Genomic DNA, 17,062 nt, shown 5'->3' with positions numbered 1-17,062 from the left:
AATAAACTCCACAACTAAAGGCAGAGAAGAGGCCACTTTGAAGAAGGTAGTAAGTGTGGAGATGTGTTTTAGGGAAGAAATGGGTGCTGTGGAGGCAAGGGAGCTGTGGTCACAGAGAACAGCATTTATATATATACATACGTATATATGTATGTATATATATGACAGGGGAATAGTAGCCCAGGGGAAGCAGAAGAAGAATGTTTCCCTAAAGCCATTCGCTTGGAAAATGAGAAAGGCTGCAACCAGCGGGCTTAAAGCCTGGTTTTAAAGGTCAGCAGTGGCTTGGCTGGGAGAGAGCCCAGGGGGCACTGTGCTGCTCCTGAAGAGAAAGCAGGCAGACAACCCAGGGGGAAATAGTGTGGAAACATCTGAAGAATGCCTGGGGCACAGAGAGGGAATATTCTTCACTCTTCTCCACAGCATCCCTGAGATGCAACCATAGACACCTCTCTGGGAACAAAGGAGCTGGCAGGCAACATTTCCCTCCCCTGCCCCTCAGCATAAACATAGAGCCACCCTGAGGGAAGCAGCTCAATGTTGACACTGGCTGCCTAATTTGCTTACTCCAAGCCCCACACACCTCTCTGCTCTGGCAGGACTGCTCTTCTCAGTCAAGCCTGCCTCAGTGCCAGCAAGGTGGGCCCCTAGCCTACAAGACCAGCACAAATACCTGTCCACACATCACCAAGTCATATTATAATTAAATTAAATTTGCAAACATAATGATAAAGAAAAACCTTAAAAGCAACAAGACAAAAGAAGTCCCTCACTTACAAGGGAAAACCTATATGGCTAGCTGGGGATTTCTCAACAGAAATTTGACAAGCCAGAAGGGAGTGGTAGGATATATTCAAAGTGCTGAGTGGGAAAAATCTGCAGCCAAGAATACTCTATCCAGCAAGGCTATCATTCAGAATAAAAGGAGTGACAGTTTTCTAGACAAAAATGAAATTCATGACCACTAACCCAGCACTGCAAGAAATATCAAAGGGGACTCTGACTACAAAGGAAACCAAAAGCGAAAAGAAGAAAAGGATCAAAGAAAATCTTCAGAAACGAGAAAAAATAAAGTGGCAATAAATACACATCTATCAATAATTACTTTGAATGTAAATGGACTAAATGCTCCAATCAAAAGACATGGGGACCCTTCTATATGCTGCCTACAAGAGACTCATTTTAGACCTAAAGACACTTACAGATAGAAAGTGGGGGGATGGTGAAACATCTATCATGCAAATGGATGTCAAAAGAAAGCCAGAGTAGCAGTACTTCTATTGGACAAACTAGACGGTAAAACAAAGACTTTAAAAAGAGACAAGAGTGTTATATAATCATTAAGGGGACAAACAAACAAGAAGATATAACAATTGTTCAGTATTTATACACCCAACTCGGAAGTACCCAAATATATATAAAACAATCAATAACAAACATAAACGAACTATACACAATAACACATAATAGTAGGGCACTTTAATACCCCACTTACACCAAGGGACAGATCACCTAAACAGAAAATCAACAAGGAAACAATGGCTTTGAATGACACGCTTGACCAGATGGGCCTAACGGATGTATTTACAACATCCTATCCTAAAACAACAGAATACACATTTTTTCAAGTGTGCATGGAACATTCTCCAGAACAGATCACATATTAGGTCACAAAACAGGCGTCAACAAATACAAAAAGATTGAGATCATACCATGCATATTTCAGACCACAGCACTATGAAACTTGAAGTCAACCACAAGAAAAAATTTGGAAAGACCTAAACAACATGTTACTAAACAATGAATGGGTCAACCAGGAAATCAAAGAAGAAAAAAAAAATACATGGAAACAAATGAAAATGAAAACATAGCAGTCCAAAACCTTTGTTTGGGATGCAGCAAAAGCAGTTACAAGAGGGAAGTTTATAGCTATACAAGCCTATCTCAAGAAGCAAGAAACATCTCAAATAAATGACCTAACATTATACCTAAAGGAGCTAGAAAAAGAACAACAAATGAAGCCTAAAGCAAGCAGAAGAAGGGAAATAATATAAATTATCTTACTTAGAAACTAAAAAAAAAACCAAAACAAACAAAAACAACCCCAATAAAACAGATTGGTGAAATCAGGAGATGGTTCTTGGGAAAAACATCAGTTAAATTGATAAACCTCTAGCCAGACTTATCAAGAAAAAGGACTCAAATAAATAAAATCACAAATGAGAGATGAGAATAACCAACACCACAGAAGTACGACAGTTATAAGAGAATATTATGAGAACTATATGCCAACAAATTGAACAACCTGGAAGAAATGGATAAATTCCTAGAAACATGAACTACCAAAATTGAAACAAAAAGAAAACGAACATACCAATAACCAGCATAGAACTGATCAGTAATAAAAAAAAGTCCCAACAAACAAAAGTCCAGGGCCAGATGGCTTCACAGGGGAATTCTATGAAATATTTAAAGAAGAGTTCATGCCTATTCTTCTCAAACTGTTTGAAAAAACAGAAAAGGAAAGAAAACTTCCAAATTCATTTTATGAAGCCAGCATTACTCTTATACCAAAACCAGATAAAGACTCTACTAAAAAAGAGAACTATAGGCCAATATTCTGATGAACATGGATGCAAAAATTCTCAATAAAACACCAGCAAACCAAATCCAACAGTAACATATTCACTATGATCAAGTGGGATTTATTTCTGGGCTGCAAGGGTGGTTCAATATTCACAAATCAATCATCGTGATACACCACATTAATAAAAGAAAGATAAGAACCATATGATCCTCTCAATAGATGCAGAAAAAGCATTTGACAAAGTACAACATCCATTCATGATAAAAACCCTCAACAAAGTAAGTTTAGAGGGAACATATTTCAACATAATAAAGACCATATATGAAACACCCACAGCTAATATCATCCTCAACGAGTAAAACTGAGAGCTTTTCCTCTACAGAACAAGACAGGGATGTCCACTCTCACCACAGTTATTTAATACAGCACTGGGAGTCCTAGCCTCAGCAATCAGACAACAAAAAGAAATAAAAGGCATTCAAATTGGCAAGGAAGAAGTCAAACTTTCACTATGTGCAGACGACATAATACTCTATGTAGAAAACCTGAAAGCTTCCACCAAAAAACTGCTAGAACTGACACATTAATTCAGTAAAGTCACAGGATACAAAATCAACATACAGAATCTGTTGCATTTCTATATACCAATAATGAAGCAGCGGAAAGAGAAATTAAGAAAACATTCCCATTTACAACTGCACCAAAAACATAAGATACCTAGGAATAAACCTACCCAAAGGGGTAAAAGACCAATACTCAGAAAACGATAAAACACTGATGAAAAGAAATTGAAGATGACACAAAGAAATGGAAAAACATTCCAGGCTCATGAGTTAGAAGAACAAATAATGTTAAAATGTCTATACTACACAAAGCAATCTACACATTTAATTTTTTTTTTTAACGTTTTATTTTATTTTTGAGACAGAGAGAGACAGAGCATGAACGGGGGAGGGTCAGAGAGAGAGAGACACACAGAATCCGAAACAGGCTCCAGGCTCTGAGCACCCAGCACAGAGCCCGACGCGGGGCTCGAACCCACGGACCGCGAGATCGTGACCTGAGCCCAAGTCGGACGCTCAACCGACTGAGCCACCCAGGCGCCCCGCAATCTACACATTTAATGCAATCTCTATCAAAATACCACCAGAAGTTTTCACATAGCTAGAAGAAACAATCCGAAAATTTGTATGGAAACACAAAAGATCCTGAATAGCCAAAGCAATCTTGAAAACGCAAAGCAAAGCTGGAGGCATCACAGTTCCAGACTTCAAGTTATATTACAAAGCTGAAGTGAGCCAAAGAGTACGGCACTGCCACAAAAACAGACATGCAGACCAATGAAACAGAACAGAAAACCCAGAAATGAACCCACAACTATATGGTCAACTAATGTTCAACAAAGCAGGAAAAGCATATCCAATGGGAAAAAGACAGCCTCTTCAACAAATGGTGTTGGGAAAACTGGACAGCAATGTGCAAAACAATGAAACTGGACCACTTTCTTACACCAAACACAAAAATCAATTCAAAATGGATGAAAGACCTACATGTGAGACCTGAAACCATAAAATTCTGAGAGAACACAGTAACCTTTTTGACATCGAGCATAGCCAACTTCTTTCTAGGTATGTCTTCTGAGGCAAGGGAAACAAGAGCAAAAATAAATTATTGGGACCTCATCAAAATAAAAAGCTTCTGCACAGCGAAGGACACAATCAACAAAACTAAAAGAAAGCCTGCTGAAGGGGAGAAGATATTTGCATATGACATATCTGATAAAGGGTTAGTATCCAAAATCTATAAAGAACTTACCCAACTCAACACACACAAAAAACAAATAATCCAATTTAAAAATGGAAGACATGAACAGATCTTTTTCCAAAGATGACATCCAGATGGCCAACAGACATACAAAAAGATGTTCAACATCACTCGTCATCAGGGAAATACCAATCAAAACTACAAAGAAAGATCACATCACACCTGTCAGAATGGCTAAAATCAACAACACAAGAAACCACAGGTGCTGGTGAGGATGTAGAGAAAGGGGAACCCTCTTGCATTGTTGGTGGGAATGCAAACTGGTGCAGCTGCTCTGGAAAACACTGTGGAGTTTCCTCAAAAAATTAAAGTTAGAATTAACCTATGATCCAGCAATTGCACTATGAGGCGTTTACCCAAAGAATACAAAAGTACTAATTCAAAGGGATAATGCATCTCAATGTTTATAGCACCAAAACCTTTAAAAGTCAAATTATGGAAGCAGCCCAAGTGTCCATCGGTTAATGAATGGATAAAGATGTGGTACATACATACAATGGGATATTACTCAGCCACGAAACAGAATGAAATTTTGCCATTTGCAATGACATAGATGGAGCGAGAGAGTATTATTATACTATGAAAAATAAGTCAGAGAAAGACAATTATGATTTCACTCATACCTGGAATTTAAGAAACAAAACAAATGAACAAACTGAGAAAAAGAGAGAAGCAAACCAAGAAAGAAACTTAACTGTAGAGAACAAACTGATGGTTACCAGAAGGAGGCGGTGGGGGGAGATGGGTTAAAAAGGCAATGGGGATTAAGGAGTGCACTTGTGATGAGCATTGCATGTTGTATGAAAGTGCTGAATCACTATACTGGACATGTGACTCTAATGTTACACTGTATGTTAACTAACGAGAATTTAAATAAATCTTGAAGAAAAAAAAAACAAACACAAATCCAAACAGAACTGTAACAGGTTGGATTAGTGCCTTAAAAACCTCCCACAGAGAAAAGTCAGGCCCAAAGGAATGTATCCATTTCTTTTCCTAAAATATTCTCACCTCCCCAAATCCTTACCGTGTACATACATATGTATATGGTATTAATCACCCAAAAGCCCAGTAAGACATCTCAGCTTAACTACACTTTAATTAGAAACAAGTAGAAAAGATTAGCAATTAGATATTTTTACATACAGTTATAACCTCCTGCAAGAGGTTGAGCTTAAGGAGGCTGTTTTAGATCATTTTTATGGTCCTTTTCAGCTAAGTCCATGACTCTGCACTTATGGGGAGAGGGCAATCAATTGTGCACTTGACGGTCTCTGCAGGAGATAAAACGGTCTCTGCAGGAGATAAAACGTAATACAAAGAGTAACATATCAACAAATCTTCTGTTATCACAGAAATAAGAAAAACTTTTGAAATGTTCATTTTAGCTCTAGTGAAATAACTAGTAAAAAACAAACAAAAAGTTCGTTGTTCCCTGACAGAATATGATAGGAACACCTCCTGCAGGGCTCAACCTCTGAGGGCACAGAAAGATTCTGAACTCTGAGGCCTTATGTCCAAGACATGGGGCCCATAATCTCACATCGGGATCTCCTCAGGCAAAGCTGGGAACCACATCCTGACATCTTCTGTAACACAGTAAGCTCTGGTCTTTGGTAATTTTTAAGTTGACAGCTGGGGCGCCTGGGTGGCGCAGTCGGTTAAGCGTCCGACTTCAGCCAGGTCACGATCTCGCGGTCCGTGAGTTCGAGCCCCGCGTCAGGCTCTGGGCTGATGGCTCGGAGCCTGGAGCCTGTTTCCGATTCTGTGTCTCCCTCTCTCTCTGCCCCTCCCCCGTTCATGCTCTGTCTCTCTCTGTCCCAAAAATAAATAAAAAATGTTGAAAAAAAAAAAAAAAAAATTTTAAGTTGACAGCTTAGTTTAGAAGTCCTTTTAAATAAAAAGAAAAGGGTACCACATTTCAGTTTTAAGTATATGTTAAAATTAGCTTCTCCCTCTTTTTCCTCTTCCTCTTCTTTTCTTCCAAGTGGCTGGTAGCATCAGCAAAAAACATAACTTCACTTTTTGCCTCGCATTCCCTCTTGAGATATTCAAGACCTGCCATATTGAAGCCAATAACATCCTGGGGAGGGATAGAAGAAAGGTGAGATGAACATTCTCTCACTTGAGCTCAATCGCAGCAGCATGTGCAAGTCAGGAGAACCAATGCTTCAGGTGTTCTTGGGTATCCCTCCTGTCTAAGGTCTTTCCTGTTTTGTTTTCTTCTCTCTATTCTTTATCCAATACAGTGGAAATCTCACCTCAATACAGATGTATGTCTGGTCAATATCACCAAAGACAAGGCACAGCTCACTGTGCTACTTCAAAGTCACACACACACTAGGATTTCCCCCTCATTACTGCATTACTACAGGGATACCTACCCGGACTTGGCTGACTTTTGAAATAGTTGTTTCCTTTAATTTTTCAATGACTGGCACAAGCATTTGGTTACTAGTGATCTGCCCAAAGTGAATCCTAATAGAAAAACAAAACAGTCACGTTACAAAGAGAGGTAGTGCTCCACTTATCCTTTCTAGAAAAGCAAACAGATAATATCAAACCAAAAAAAAAAAAAAAAAGCAAAAAAAGGATTAATTTTACCATATCATGGCAGTATAAAAAATGGCTGAAGATGTTTCCTCTCTACTACTCACTTTTATCTGATGTCAATTTTAACAATACTATCCTAAAAGTTATGACACATTCAACTTGTTTGCAAGGCTGGCCCTTTTCCCTGCCATCTACCATGAGGCCGCAGACTTTGACAACGGTATTCTAGGAAAGCTCAGAGAGGAATGAGCGTGCTAAGAAATGCTAACTCAACAAAGGTTTGTTAATATTTCTAGGGAAGCCACAGCAAAAAAGAAGATAGTCACTGACAAGAGTCGAACTCTGACCTACAGTACCAAGATGACCTCAGTGAATTCATGTTCCTCGATGCGTAACTCACACTCATGTGTGACCTGTCACAGCTACTTGTAAGGCACTAGCCATCTCCAACCCTCTGATATGCTGGAAATATTCCTAGTGTTTCCCTTAAGATCAGAAACCCCGATTTAGTACCTATGCCAAGCAGTAAGAAATTATTAGCAACATCATTGAGTGCCAACTTGAGGCCTCATCACTTGCCTCAAATTATAAATATGGCAAGAGACTAACATAAACATATCCCTGTTCTTCTATTGCTACTATCTTGATGGAATAAAAGGAACACAGGATTAAGAGTCATGAAAATAGGTCAATTCAAATACGAATTCTCTAAATATATCTGTTAGTTTTTTAACTCTTTGGTATTGGCTGATGAGTTTATATCTTGTCTTCCTAATAGCGTTTCAAGGAGTGTTGGATCTGTCTCTATTCCCGGTCTCTGCTGTAACAGCTGGAGACTGAGGGGGCAAAGATACAAGAGTACACTCTTAAACTCCTACAAACACACTCTTCTCAATTACACATTAAGAGCAATTCTACATATTTAAGAATAGTCTAATAAACATATTTCCTTTGTTTGCTTACTTCCCTCTGGATATGCCCTGATGTTTCCATTTGTTTCTAGAGACCCAGGAAAATAAAGGCACTATTCCAGACGATGCTGTTAGGAGGACAAAACCAAATCCTTTTGCTTACACTAAACAGTTAAACAGACACAACGAATGAGGCCAACTGGCCACTCGGTACTGGGCTCTCAGCAAACAGACCAGAACCAGAGCTACTGCAGCCTGGAGGCTTATGCCTACTAAGCATCCCTGAGCAGTGCTCCGCCTCATTACTTAAAGAGATGGGCCACCATGACCCTTGTTTAAGGACAAGACTGATTCCACAGCATAAGAAATAATTTATGTCACACAGCAGTGAAATCCTGTAACCATCTCTGAGTCTCAAACATCGGAGCTCCTAATTCCAGTGTGGACACCATCAGTTAAAGTAGCACTGGGGCGGTCAGGCCGAGTAGACACGGTACTCTTTGGAAAGCAGGTTACCTGAGCAGAAAGAAGAGGCACCTGCACAGAAGTTCAATATCAGAGCCCAGCTGGATGAATTCGTTAAAGAGCTTCAGGACGTCTGGGACGTAAGAGAAAGGCAGCACAAGCAGAGACTCTTCCAGCTCGCTGAAGACAAAGAGAATAAACACTAAAAATGCCACATTTCTTAACCTGCTCAATTTTAAAACTTCTACTGATTTTTCTATGATTTTATGTTTGAATAGATCTTACCCATTCAGAGTTAAATTTAATATTCGTTTATATTCTGGATGGTTCCCTCTTTTCCATGTTTTGTTTTTTACATTTAATATTTTAATCTATTTGATGCATTCTGGTCCATGGCACGATAGGAGAATCTAACTGTTTTTCCAGAGTAACTAATTTCTCCAAACTCTTTGGTTGAATGTTCCGCCTTTACATTATGATACTTCTTTTACCATGTATTGAATCTTTACATTTCAGACTCTCTTTCAGGGCTTTCAAGTTGGTCCTCATGACTGACTGATTCTGACAACAATCCTGTAGTATTTTAGTTCTGCTAATTTTATAGCTTTTTAATCCAGGAGAATCTAACTCTTGCTATTCTTCTGGTTTGTTTTACTTTTTTTGAACTAGTTCTAATATCATTTCATCAATTCCAATTCCAAATCTCAAGAGGACTTCAACTAGAGTCACCAACCTGTAAATTAGTTTTTTTAAAAAAACAAGTAAATCTTTAGAACACAGAATCTTCCCTTCTAGGAATGTGTAACATTTCCATTCATTTAAATTTTCTTTTACGTTTCTCTAGTGAAGTTTCGTCATTATCCTCAGGTCTGTTTACTTCTTGTTGTAAGGGACAGATTTAGATATTGAGAATTGTTATGACCTATCAGTAGGTCAAACTCATAAATAAAACCCAAGGGTAAATCACAAACAAGAAACATGATCCTAAAAATACAGAACAAGAGATATAAAGAATTTTTAGAAACCAATGAGAAATTACTGAAGAGTACAAGAAAGGGAAACTAAAAATTCACAGGAAAAAAAGACAAAAGGCCAACAAATTCATTAATAATTGAAAGAAATTAATATAATACAATACTACCTTTTGCCTCTGAAACTGGCAAAGAATTTTTCAAAGCCTGGTAAAAAGTCATTATAAGCATTCTGGAAAGTAATTCCGCAACACAGACCTTTAAGGAGCTCATGCCCATTGATCAGTTATTGTTATGCTAGGATTCTTATCTTAAAAAACAACAACGAAGATTTCTATGTAAAGGTGTTCACAGAAGCACTACTGCTAACGGCAAAAATCAAAAGCAAATCCAATAGTAATTATCCATGCAATGAGTGTTTTGATATAACACAACGAATTTATTTTTGAAGAATATTGGTAACATGAGCAAACGCTCAGGAAATATTCTGTGAAAAAGGACAGGATACAACATTATATACAGCAGGATTCCAATAAAAATAAGCCATCGGAAACACACAATCAGAAAAGGTTACCAGTCGGTACTTGTGACCGATGATAGATGCTTTCATTACTCACAATGTGCAGTAGCACTACCCTTCATTTGTCCCTAAAATTTCCCTTCATAGTTTAGGAGGAGCCTCCTGGCTCTGCCTCAAAAAGAGCCTTATTATAATGTATTATTTTCCACCAAAATGCTGACATAGTTCAACTTACATGGAAAATAACCATCAGTTATAACTCCTGTTTATCTCATGGTCAGACAGGCAGTCAGTAAATGTTAGCTGACAAATTGTAACCGTACACTGGGACTCACCTCGACTTGATCCCTTTAAAAATCTCCAACACATAAGCTGAAGGCTGTAAAGGAAGCACAGCAGCCTTAGTGATGCCTTGGGTTGGTTTCTACGGAGGCTCCCTCATTCCTATCTCCTAAACACCAGGGATCCCGCTCACATGACAAACGGGGCTCTAAGCGGGCAATGCATGTGCGGGCTTAGAGTCTGTCACATTTGGGTTCGCAGTCCAGCTCTGCCACTCCCCAACTGTGTTACCTTCTATCTGTGAGTCAGGCCAGTTTCCTAGCAGTAAAATGAGGCTGCCCTGACTCACAGGATGAGTGCGACGAATGACACGTGCATGGAACGTACTGCAGACTGCTCGATGTGCACACACTGTCCCATTTCTCCCTCCTCCTCTATCTGACTGACGTATGCCAACTTTTCCTCCGGAAAGCTCAATTTCCAAGTTCATTTACATGGACAGAATCTGCAAGAGGGCTTTGGAAACTGGACAAATAAGCACTAGAAAATACGAGAATGCCATCCAGTCCAACCAAAAAGGATGGCTTGGAAGTTACGCTAAAATGGTCCTTTTGAAATACTCAACACCACGGAAGACAAAAGAAAGTTTTAACGGCAAAGTATTCCCCAATACGTCCAGCCTCAAATCATGCTTCTTGAGGGGCGCCTGGGTGGCTCAGTCAGTTAAGAGTCCAACTCTGATCGTGGCTTAGGTAATGATTTCACAGTCCATGGGATCGAGCCCTGTGTCAGGCTCCGGGCTGACAGTAAGGAGCCTGCTTGGGATTCTCTCTTCTCTCTCTCCACCCCTCCCCCACTTACACTCCTCTCTTTCTCTCAAAATAAACAAACGTTAAAAAAAAAAAAAAATCATGCCTCTTCACTTCCTACTTTGCCTCTCTTGTCCCTGAAAGTAACCTCTGAGTAACCAGGGGGAAGCTGTTAGACACTCTACTCACAGAGATGTTGCCATAGGCCATCAGGATGGGGTTGATGGGAAGAGGAACCTATGAAGAAATTATTAAATCACGTCATTAAAAAACAAGACTTGGATAGGCACTATCGCAGGGCGACAATCCTACTCTAGTTTTGAAAAGGGAAACCCTACAAATTGAAAGAATATAAAACAATGACCAGGCCTTTTAGTTTTAATAGTGCTGATGAATGAGTTGAGACAATATTTTATCTGGAAATCTGGAATGGTTACAGTGCCTCTGCAACCAAAGCAGCAGCAGGAGTTTCTACCCAATATAATGGTCACCTCAGTCTGGAATTTCCTCTCTCTTGCTTTCCATTAAAACCAAGCTTCCCTCCTCCTAGGCCCTCAACTCCTTCTTTCTAATACTTGAAATAGGAAAGACTATTACATTTATCTCATTTGCAGTTCTAAGTCAGGAAAGTCCTAAAATGATGGTTTTCATCTCAGGAATTCCATTTAGACACATTTCTCAGAGTGTAACTTCATGGACTATCTCACCTCTTTCCCTGCAGCTTTACAAATGGCTTTGTGTTCCTTCATTTTTGCAGTTTCCTCTCGGTATAGCTCGACAGCCTCCATGATCCTCTCAGCCTACACAGATGGCGACAAAGGACAGACATCATTGCCACATGCCCCATCATTCTGGAACACTGCAACCAGAAGACCTGACTAGAGAACTACCAGATAACTTGAATCCGTGTAATAAACACGTGTCAGTAGAGTGCCAGACAGACACTTGTAGACGTCTTTGGTTTTTCTTTTCTTTCTAATTTATGGGGAGGACACTAAGCGTCTTGGATTCAGGTGAGACCGTATGTACGTGCACTCAGGGAGCAGGGCAGCTCCCGGCACCTGAGAGGTGCCGCTTCCAGAACACTGGAAGAATGAGCTCTCCTTTCTACAAACCATCACGGACTTGGCACTACTTCTGTCCTCGGTTACAAGGAAGGAAAACAGGGGTTATGATCTCCACCTACATATTTCATCAACTTTTCGCCACAAAAGGGCTATCTGGTTGACAAAAACTTTTCACTGAAAAGTTGGGATCCTCTTTAAAAATGAGATACTACATTCTGTATCAACTTACCGCTTTGACCGTTTCAATAGTTTTCTTTCCAGTAAAGTAATTGTCACCTTGAGTCTCTCCTGGAACCTGCCAGAAAAAAAGAGATCCTTGACAATACTGCTGAGAGGCATTACAGAACCAATTAGAGGCACCTGGGTGGCTCAGTAAGTTAAGCATCCGACTCTTGAATTTGCCTCAGGTTGTGATCTCGTGATTTGTGAGATCAATCCGCACATCGGGCTCTAGGCTGACAGCGTGGAGCCTGCTTGGGATTCTCTCTCTCCCTCTCTCTGCCCCTCCCCTGCTTGCACACGTGTATGCGCTCTCACTCAAAATAAATAGACATTAAAAAAAAAAAACAATAAATTAATCATATCCAGAAAAGAACAGACATCACTATAATAATGGTAACATGGTGTTACCAACTACTGTTAATAGGGTACTTACTAAGTGCCAAACATTGGCAGGTATTTTATATTCATTATTATGAGAATATCCTATTCTACAAAAGTTTAAAGAGAATGCCCAAGGGAGCCTGGGTGGCTCAGTCAGTTGAGTGTCCGACCAGGTCATGGTCCCAGGGTTGTGAGGTTGAGCCCCCACTGCTTGGGATTCTCTCTCTCTCTCTCTCTCTCTCTCTCTCTCTTTCTCTCTCCCTCTACTCCTCCTCCACTAGCATGTACTCACACATTCCCTCTCTCTCTAAAATTAAAGGCAAAAAAAACCCCACAAATTCCGAAACCTTTTGATTTTTATTTTTGTTCTATGATTCCATGAGGCCTCCTTAAAAAATGAAACAAAACAATAGTGAGAATGACAATCATGCATTACCAAATTTGGTCAGTCATTTGTCCCTCAAAATCAGGCTATACAGTTGAATCAAACAGGACTGCACAGACAGCGTCCTGCATGAGCTGGTGATGACTTCAGTATCTGATCCTAATTCTAATTCCATTAGAAATTCTTGAAACTAAAGTAAATTCGAATAAGATAATCACAGGGCTCAATCCCAGAGTCCCAAAAGATTTACTTACTACTGGCTGGTCTTCTTTGGCCACGCTCTCCTCATATTCTGCTTCCCTTTGCTGTCAAGAGAGAGATAGAAGTCAATCTGGAAGAAAAGACATGGTCTCTACATGAAGTGAAATGAGACTGAAAAGCTGCTTCTTTCAAAATGCAGTCCCCTAATAGCATCTCTGTCTCTGTGTGGCTGCTGAATCAGTGACAGTAGTGCTGGAAACATCTCCTGGAGGTCCCTGGATTCGCACTGGCTGAGGGGTGGCCACACTAGACAGAACGCCGCGGCTGGGATAGCAGGTCAGATACCCACCAGCACCTCCGTAACCAAGCCTAAGTCCTTACCATCTCCCTTTCTTCCTCAAGAATAAGAGGCTCCCTTGTTCTCTCCCAAAGTCTCAGAGATTTGTCATGGGACGATGACACAACATAGTCTCCACTGGGGCTTACAGCCAAGCACCAGATTTCCTGGTGGTGCCCCTAGAGAGAAAAGAAACAAAAACAAAAACCCTGAGAAGAAATACCTTATTCATTGACCGATGCCTGCTCTACATCAGTGGGAAGTCCACACTTGATCTTAAAAGTAGTTCTGAAAGGGGCGCCTGGGTGGCTCAGTCGGTTGAGTGTCCGACTTTGGCTCAGGTCATGATCTCACAGTCTGTGGGTTCGAGCCCCACATCAGGCTCTGTGCTGACAGCTCAGAGCCTGGAGCCTGCTTGGGATTCTGTGTCTTCCTGTCTCTCTGCCCCTCCCCAACTCATCCTCTGTCTCTCTCACTCTGAAAAATAAACAAACATAAAAAAAATTAAAAAAAGAAAAAAAGTAGTTCTGAAGTACTGAGTACTGAGTAGTAAAGTTCTGAAGTACTGAGTACTGAGTAGCAAAGTTCTGAAGTACTGAGAACTGAGGAAACTAAGCAGCAAGAGTCACCTCCAGAGTCTGTATGTGTTCAAATTTGTCCGCATCCCACTGCTTAATCTTATGGTCCTTCCCAGCGGTGAAGAAGAGGTGGGACTTGGGTACGAACTGGAGGTACATCACGCTGAAAAGTGAGAGAAGGGAGCAAATGTCATCAAATTCCACATTAGTGAAGAGTCTCATGCACATAGTTTTGAAGAGCTAGTTCTAGAATGCCTGATTATTTATATTTTAGAATTTTACATTTATGACTGTCTGAAAACACCAAAATAATAGACACAGAGGCACAAGGGAAATGATACAGGTGACGCAAAGGGACGTCTTTGAAAAGACAGCACCTACCTGTCATCGTGCGCAAAGAGAGACTTGTGGCAGTCCCCGAAGTCCAAACCCCAGATTTTCACGTTCCTGTCAGCAGAGCCAGTGGCTATTAGTGTCCCATCCTACAAGGAAGAGAAGTAAACCGTTACTTTGCTTGACTATCAGAAACTCTACAATTAGACTACCCAGAACATTTAACCCACTTTTTCCAGAAACAGTAAAATCAATACCAAACAATTAATTTCATCTATCAAGAGCACCTATTTCTTTGCTTTTATCTAAGGTTGCCTTTAAAAGCTTGTTGAGTGAGAGCAAGAACTCTGCGGCTCCAGTGGGTTTGTACTGCTGTAGGGTGGTGGTGTGCCCTGATGTCAGTTACCTATTTATGTTGTTAAACACATAGGAAGAATGTCTAATCTCTGTCCTAGGATTTGGGGGAAGAGGGAGGAAGAAGGAAAGAAGAGTCTGGGAAAGAACCTACTGGAAAGTTTGCAACCTAGCCTTTTATCTCATGTTCCCGATCTCTATTTCTCCTATCTTTCCTATCTCAACTTCTCATTCAAATGGTTGTCAACATAAGAACACCGGAAAACGGGGCACCTGGGTGGCTCAGTCGGTTAAGCGTCCGACTTCAGCTCAGGTCATGATCTCATTGTCTGTGGGTTCGAGCCCCACATAGGGCTCTGTGCTAAGCTGCTCGGAGCCTGGAGCCTGCTTTGGACTCTGTGTCTCCCTCTCTCTCTGCCTCTCCCCCACTCACACTCTGTCTCTCTCTCTCTCTCAAAAATAAACAAACATTAAAAAAATTTAAAAAAAGAACACCAGAAATACTGTGTGACACCTACCTACTGTTAACGCATGGAATTCAAACAGCTAGAGCACGGGGCTGATCCCTTTCACACAGACTAGATCATGTCTTTAAACACATTATTGCCAGTCTTAGCCATAACTAGACATTGCAAAAATATGATTTTGGTCAAGAGACTAAAAGTATACAGATAGTGCAAAATATGGTAAGTGTCCAAATACGAAGCCAAGTTCCATCCTCCTCACCAGCATTATCCTTCAGAACAAAGAGGAAGCCTTTTTTAAAATCATATTTTAGGGCGGTCTACCAATTATAGTATTTTAGACAGCAAAATACTATCTGGAAAATCCACAGTGGGGTTAGTTTTAAGGATTAATTAAGACATTTGTGAACATATTCTGAAAGTACTAAAGTAATATACATATTTAAGGTACAATTATAACATATGTCATTTTATGGCTTTTTTGGGTGAAAGATTAACAACAGGATGAAAAAAAATACTCTGAAGTGAAGATAGCAAGCCAAGAACTAAGAAAGTGCTTTAGAAAAGACAACTTGTTTCTGAGACATTGTTTACATTTTACTTACGTAAGAGATGTCCATGCATATAACAGGCAGTTTGTGTCCATACAGTGAGAGAAAAAACTATTAAAAAAAAAAAAGAACAAATAATTCACATCTATCTATAAAATATAGGCACTGTTTGTTACAAGTGGATCAAAAATATAACTTTAAAATATAATAAACACTGTTCTGGATTGCTTTATATTTCCCGAGAAGATAAAGCACTGAAGGCAGCTCAGCCTGGGTCCAGCATGCGGACCCTGCATGCACCTGCCACGAGCGCTGCAGTGCAGTGGAGCCTGGCATGCCCCTGACGCCCACTGCCTCAGGCACAATAGGGCACAGGGACGTTCACGGCACCTCTCAGCTGAAAAGACTTTGGGCCCTCGCTTCACAACGATGTTCCCAGGCCAGATCCAGTCCTGCCGACTCGGGGCCCAGGGCCCAGTAATCTTATAGTTTTAAAAGCAACCCAAACGATCCCGACGTATAGCCAAGTGTGGAAGCACTGCCCGGGAGACCCAACAACGCTCTTAAGCTACTGGCTGCAACAGGATTTTCTGAACTTACGAAATATAACTTGCCTCAAGCAAAATTTATGAACCAAAGGGTTCTTTAAAACTCTGGCTTTCCTAGTGCACCTAAAATGTTTTGATTCCCGTATAAATTTTTAGAAACCTATCACTGCTGGGCACAGTTAGGGCCACTTTACAGTCTCAACCCAACCAAGGTCAGTCAGAAAGACAGAAACTATTTGCAGGCATAATCACTGTACCTTTAAAGTGTCAACATAGAAAATTTTCACAGTACAGTCCAGCAAAGAGACAGCCAACAGCTTCTGATTGGGAGAGTAACTGACACAAAGAACATCTTCATCTAGTTGCAAGGTTCGGGTTTGTTTCACAGAAAGTCTAGCAGGACAGAAAGCATCAAGGGAAAAATTAATAAATGAGGGCTCTACAAAGGCAGACAAAAATTCCAAAAAGTCCCTGGAGCACAAGAGAAATACACATGTTGGGTGCCTGGGTGGCTCAGTCGATTAAGCGTCCGACTTCCGCTCAGGTCATGATCATGCAGTCTATGAGTTCGAGCCCTGCGTCGGGCTCTGTGCTGACAGCTGGGAGCCTGGAGCCTGCTTCGGATTCTGTGTCTCCCTCTCTCTCTGCCCCTCCCCCACACATGCTCTGTCTCTCTCGCAAAAATAAATAAACATTAAAAAAAATATATGTCAAAAACC

General features: G+C 40.5%; 2 protein-coding genes across 6 annotated transcripts in view; one reads left to right on the top strand and one right to left on the bottom strand.

Moving 5' to 3' along the window:
- The window catches only part of SPAG17 (sperm associated antigen 17), a 239,608-nt gene that overhangs the window by 218,853 nt on the left and 3,693 nt on the right, over positions 1-17,062 (top strand). For 2 of the 4 annotated variants that reach the window (XM_042953611.1, XM_042953606.1), the window contains exon 49: positions 11,680-11,870. The exons of 1 other annotated variant lie outside the window; for it this stretch is intronic. The gene's annotated coding sequence lies outside the window, so the exon portion shown is untranslated. Of the gene's footprint in view, positions 1-7,260; positions 7,631-11,679; positions 11,871-17,062 lie in introns of those variants that run through there. One more of the 4 variants, XM_042953608.1, reaches the window with a different exon arrangement.
- The window catches only part of WDR3 (WD repeat domain 3), a 31,204-nt gene continuing 19,632 nt past the window's right edge, over positions 5,491-17,062 (bottom strand). The window contains exons 15-28 of one of the 2 annotated variants that reach the window (XM_042953614.1): positions 16,601-16,736; positions 15,850-15,906; positions 14,475-14,575; positions 14,145-14,256; positions 13,560-13,694; positions 13,232-13,282; positions 12,219-12,284; positions 11,630-11,722; positions 11,112-11,159; positions 10,167-10,210; positions 8,392-8,520; positions 6,796-6,889; positions 6,274-6,494; positions 5,491-6,033 (exon numbers count right to left, since the gene is read on the bottom strand). In XM_042953614.1, the coding sequence (XP_042809548.1) occupies positions 6,339-6,494; positions 6,796-6,889; positions 8,392-8,520; positions 10,167-10,210; positions 11,112-11,159; positions 11,630-11,722; positions 12,219-12,284; positions 13,232-13,282; positions 13,560-13,694; positions 14,145-14,256; positions 14,475-14,575; positions 15,850-15,906; positions 16,601-16,736 (1,222 nt within the window). In that variant the 3' untranslated portion in view covers positions 5,491-6,033; positions 6,274-6,338. Of the gene's footprint in view, positions 6,040-6,273; positions 6,495-6,795; positions 6,890-8,391; positions 8,521-10,166; positions 10,211-11,111; positions 11,160-11,629; positions 11,723-12,218; positions 12,285-13,231; positions 13,283-13,559; positions 13,695-14,144; positions 14,257-14,474; positions 14,576-15,849; positions 15,907-16,600; positions 16,737-17,062 lie in introns of both variants that reach the window. The other variant, XM_042953613.1, reaches the window with a different exon arrangement.

This window comes from Panthera leo, chromosome C1 (genome assembly GCF_018350215.1).
Source record: "Panthera leo isolate Ple1 chromosome C1, P.leo_Ple1_pat1.1, whole genome shotgun sequence".
In the NCBI taxonomy this organism is placed as follows: domain Eukaryota; kingdom Metazoa; phylum Chordata; class Mammalia; order Carnivora; family Felidae; genus Panthera; species Panthera leo.
Note: the sequence above shows the minus strand (reverse complement) of the source record. Positions and strands in the feature narration are given on the sequence as shown.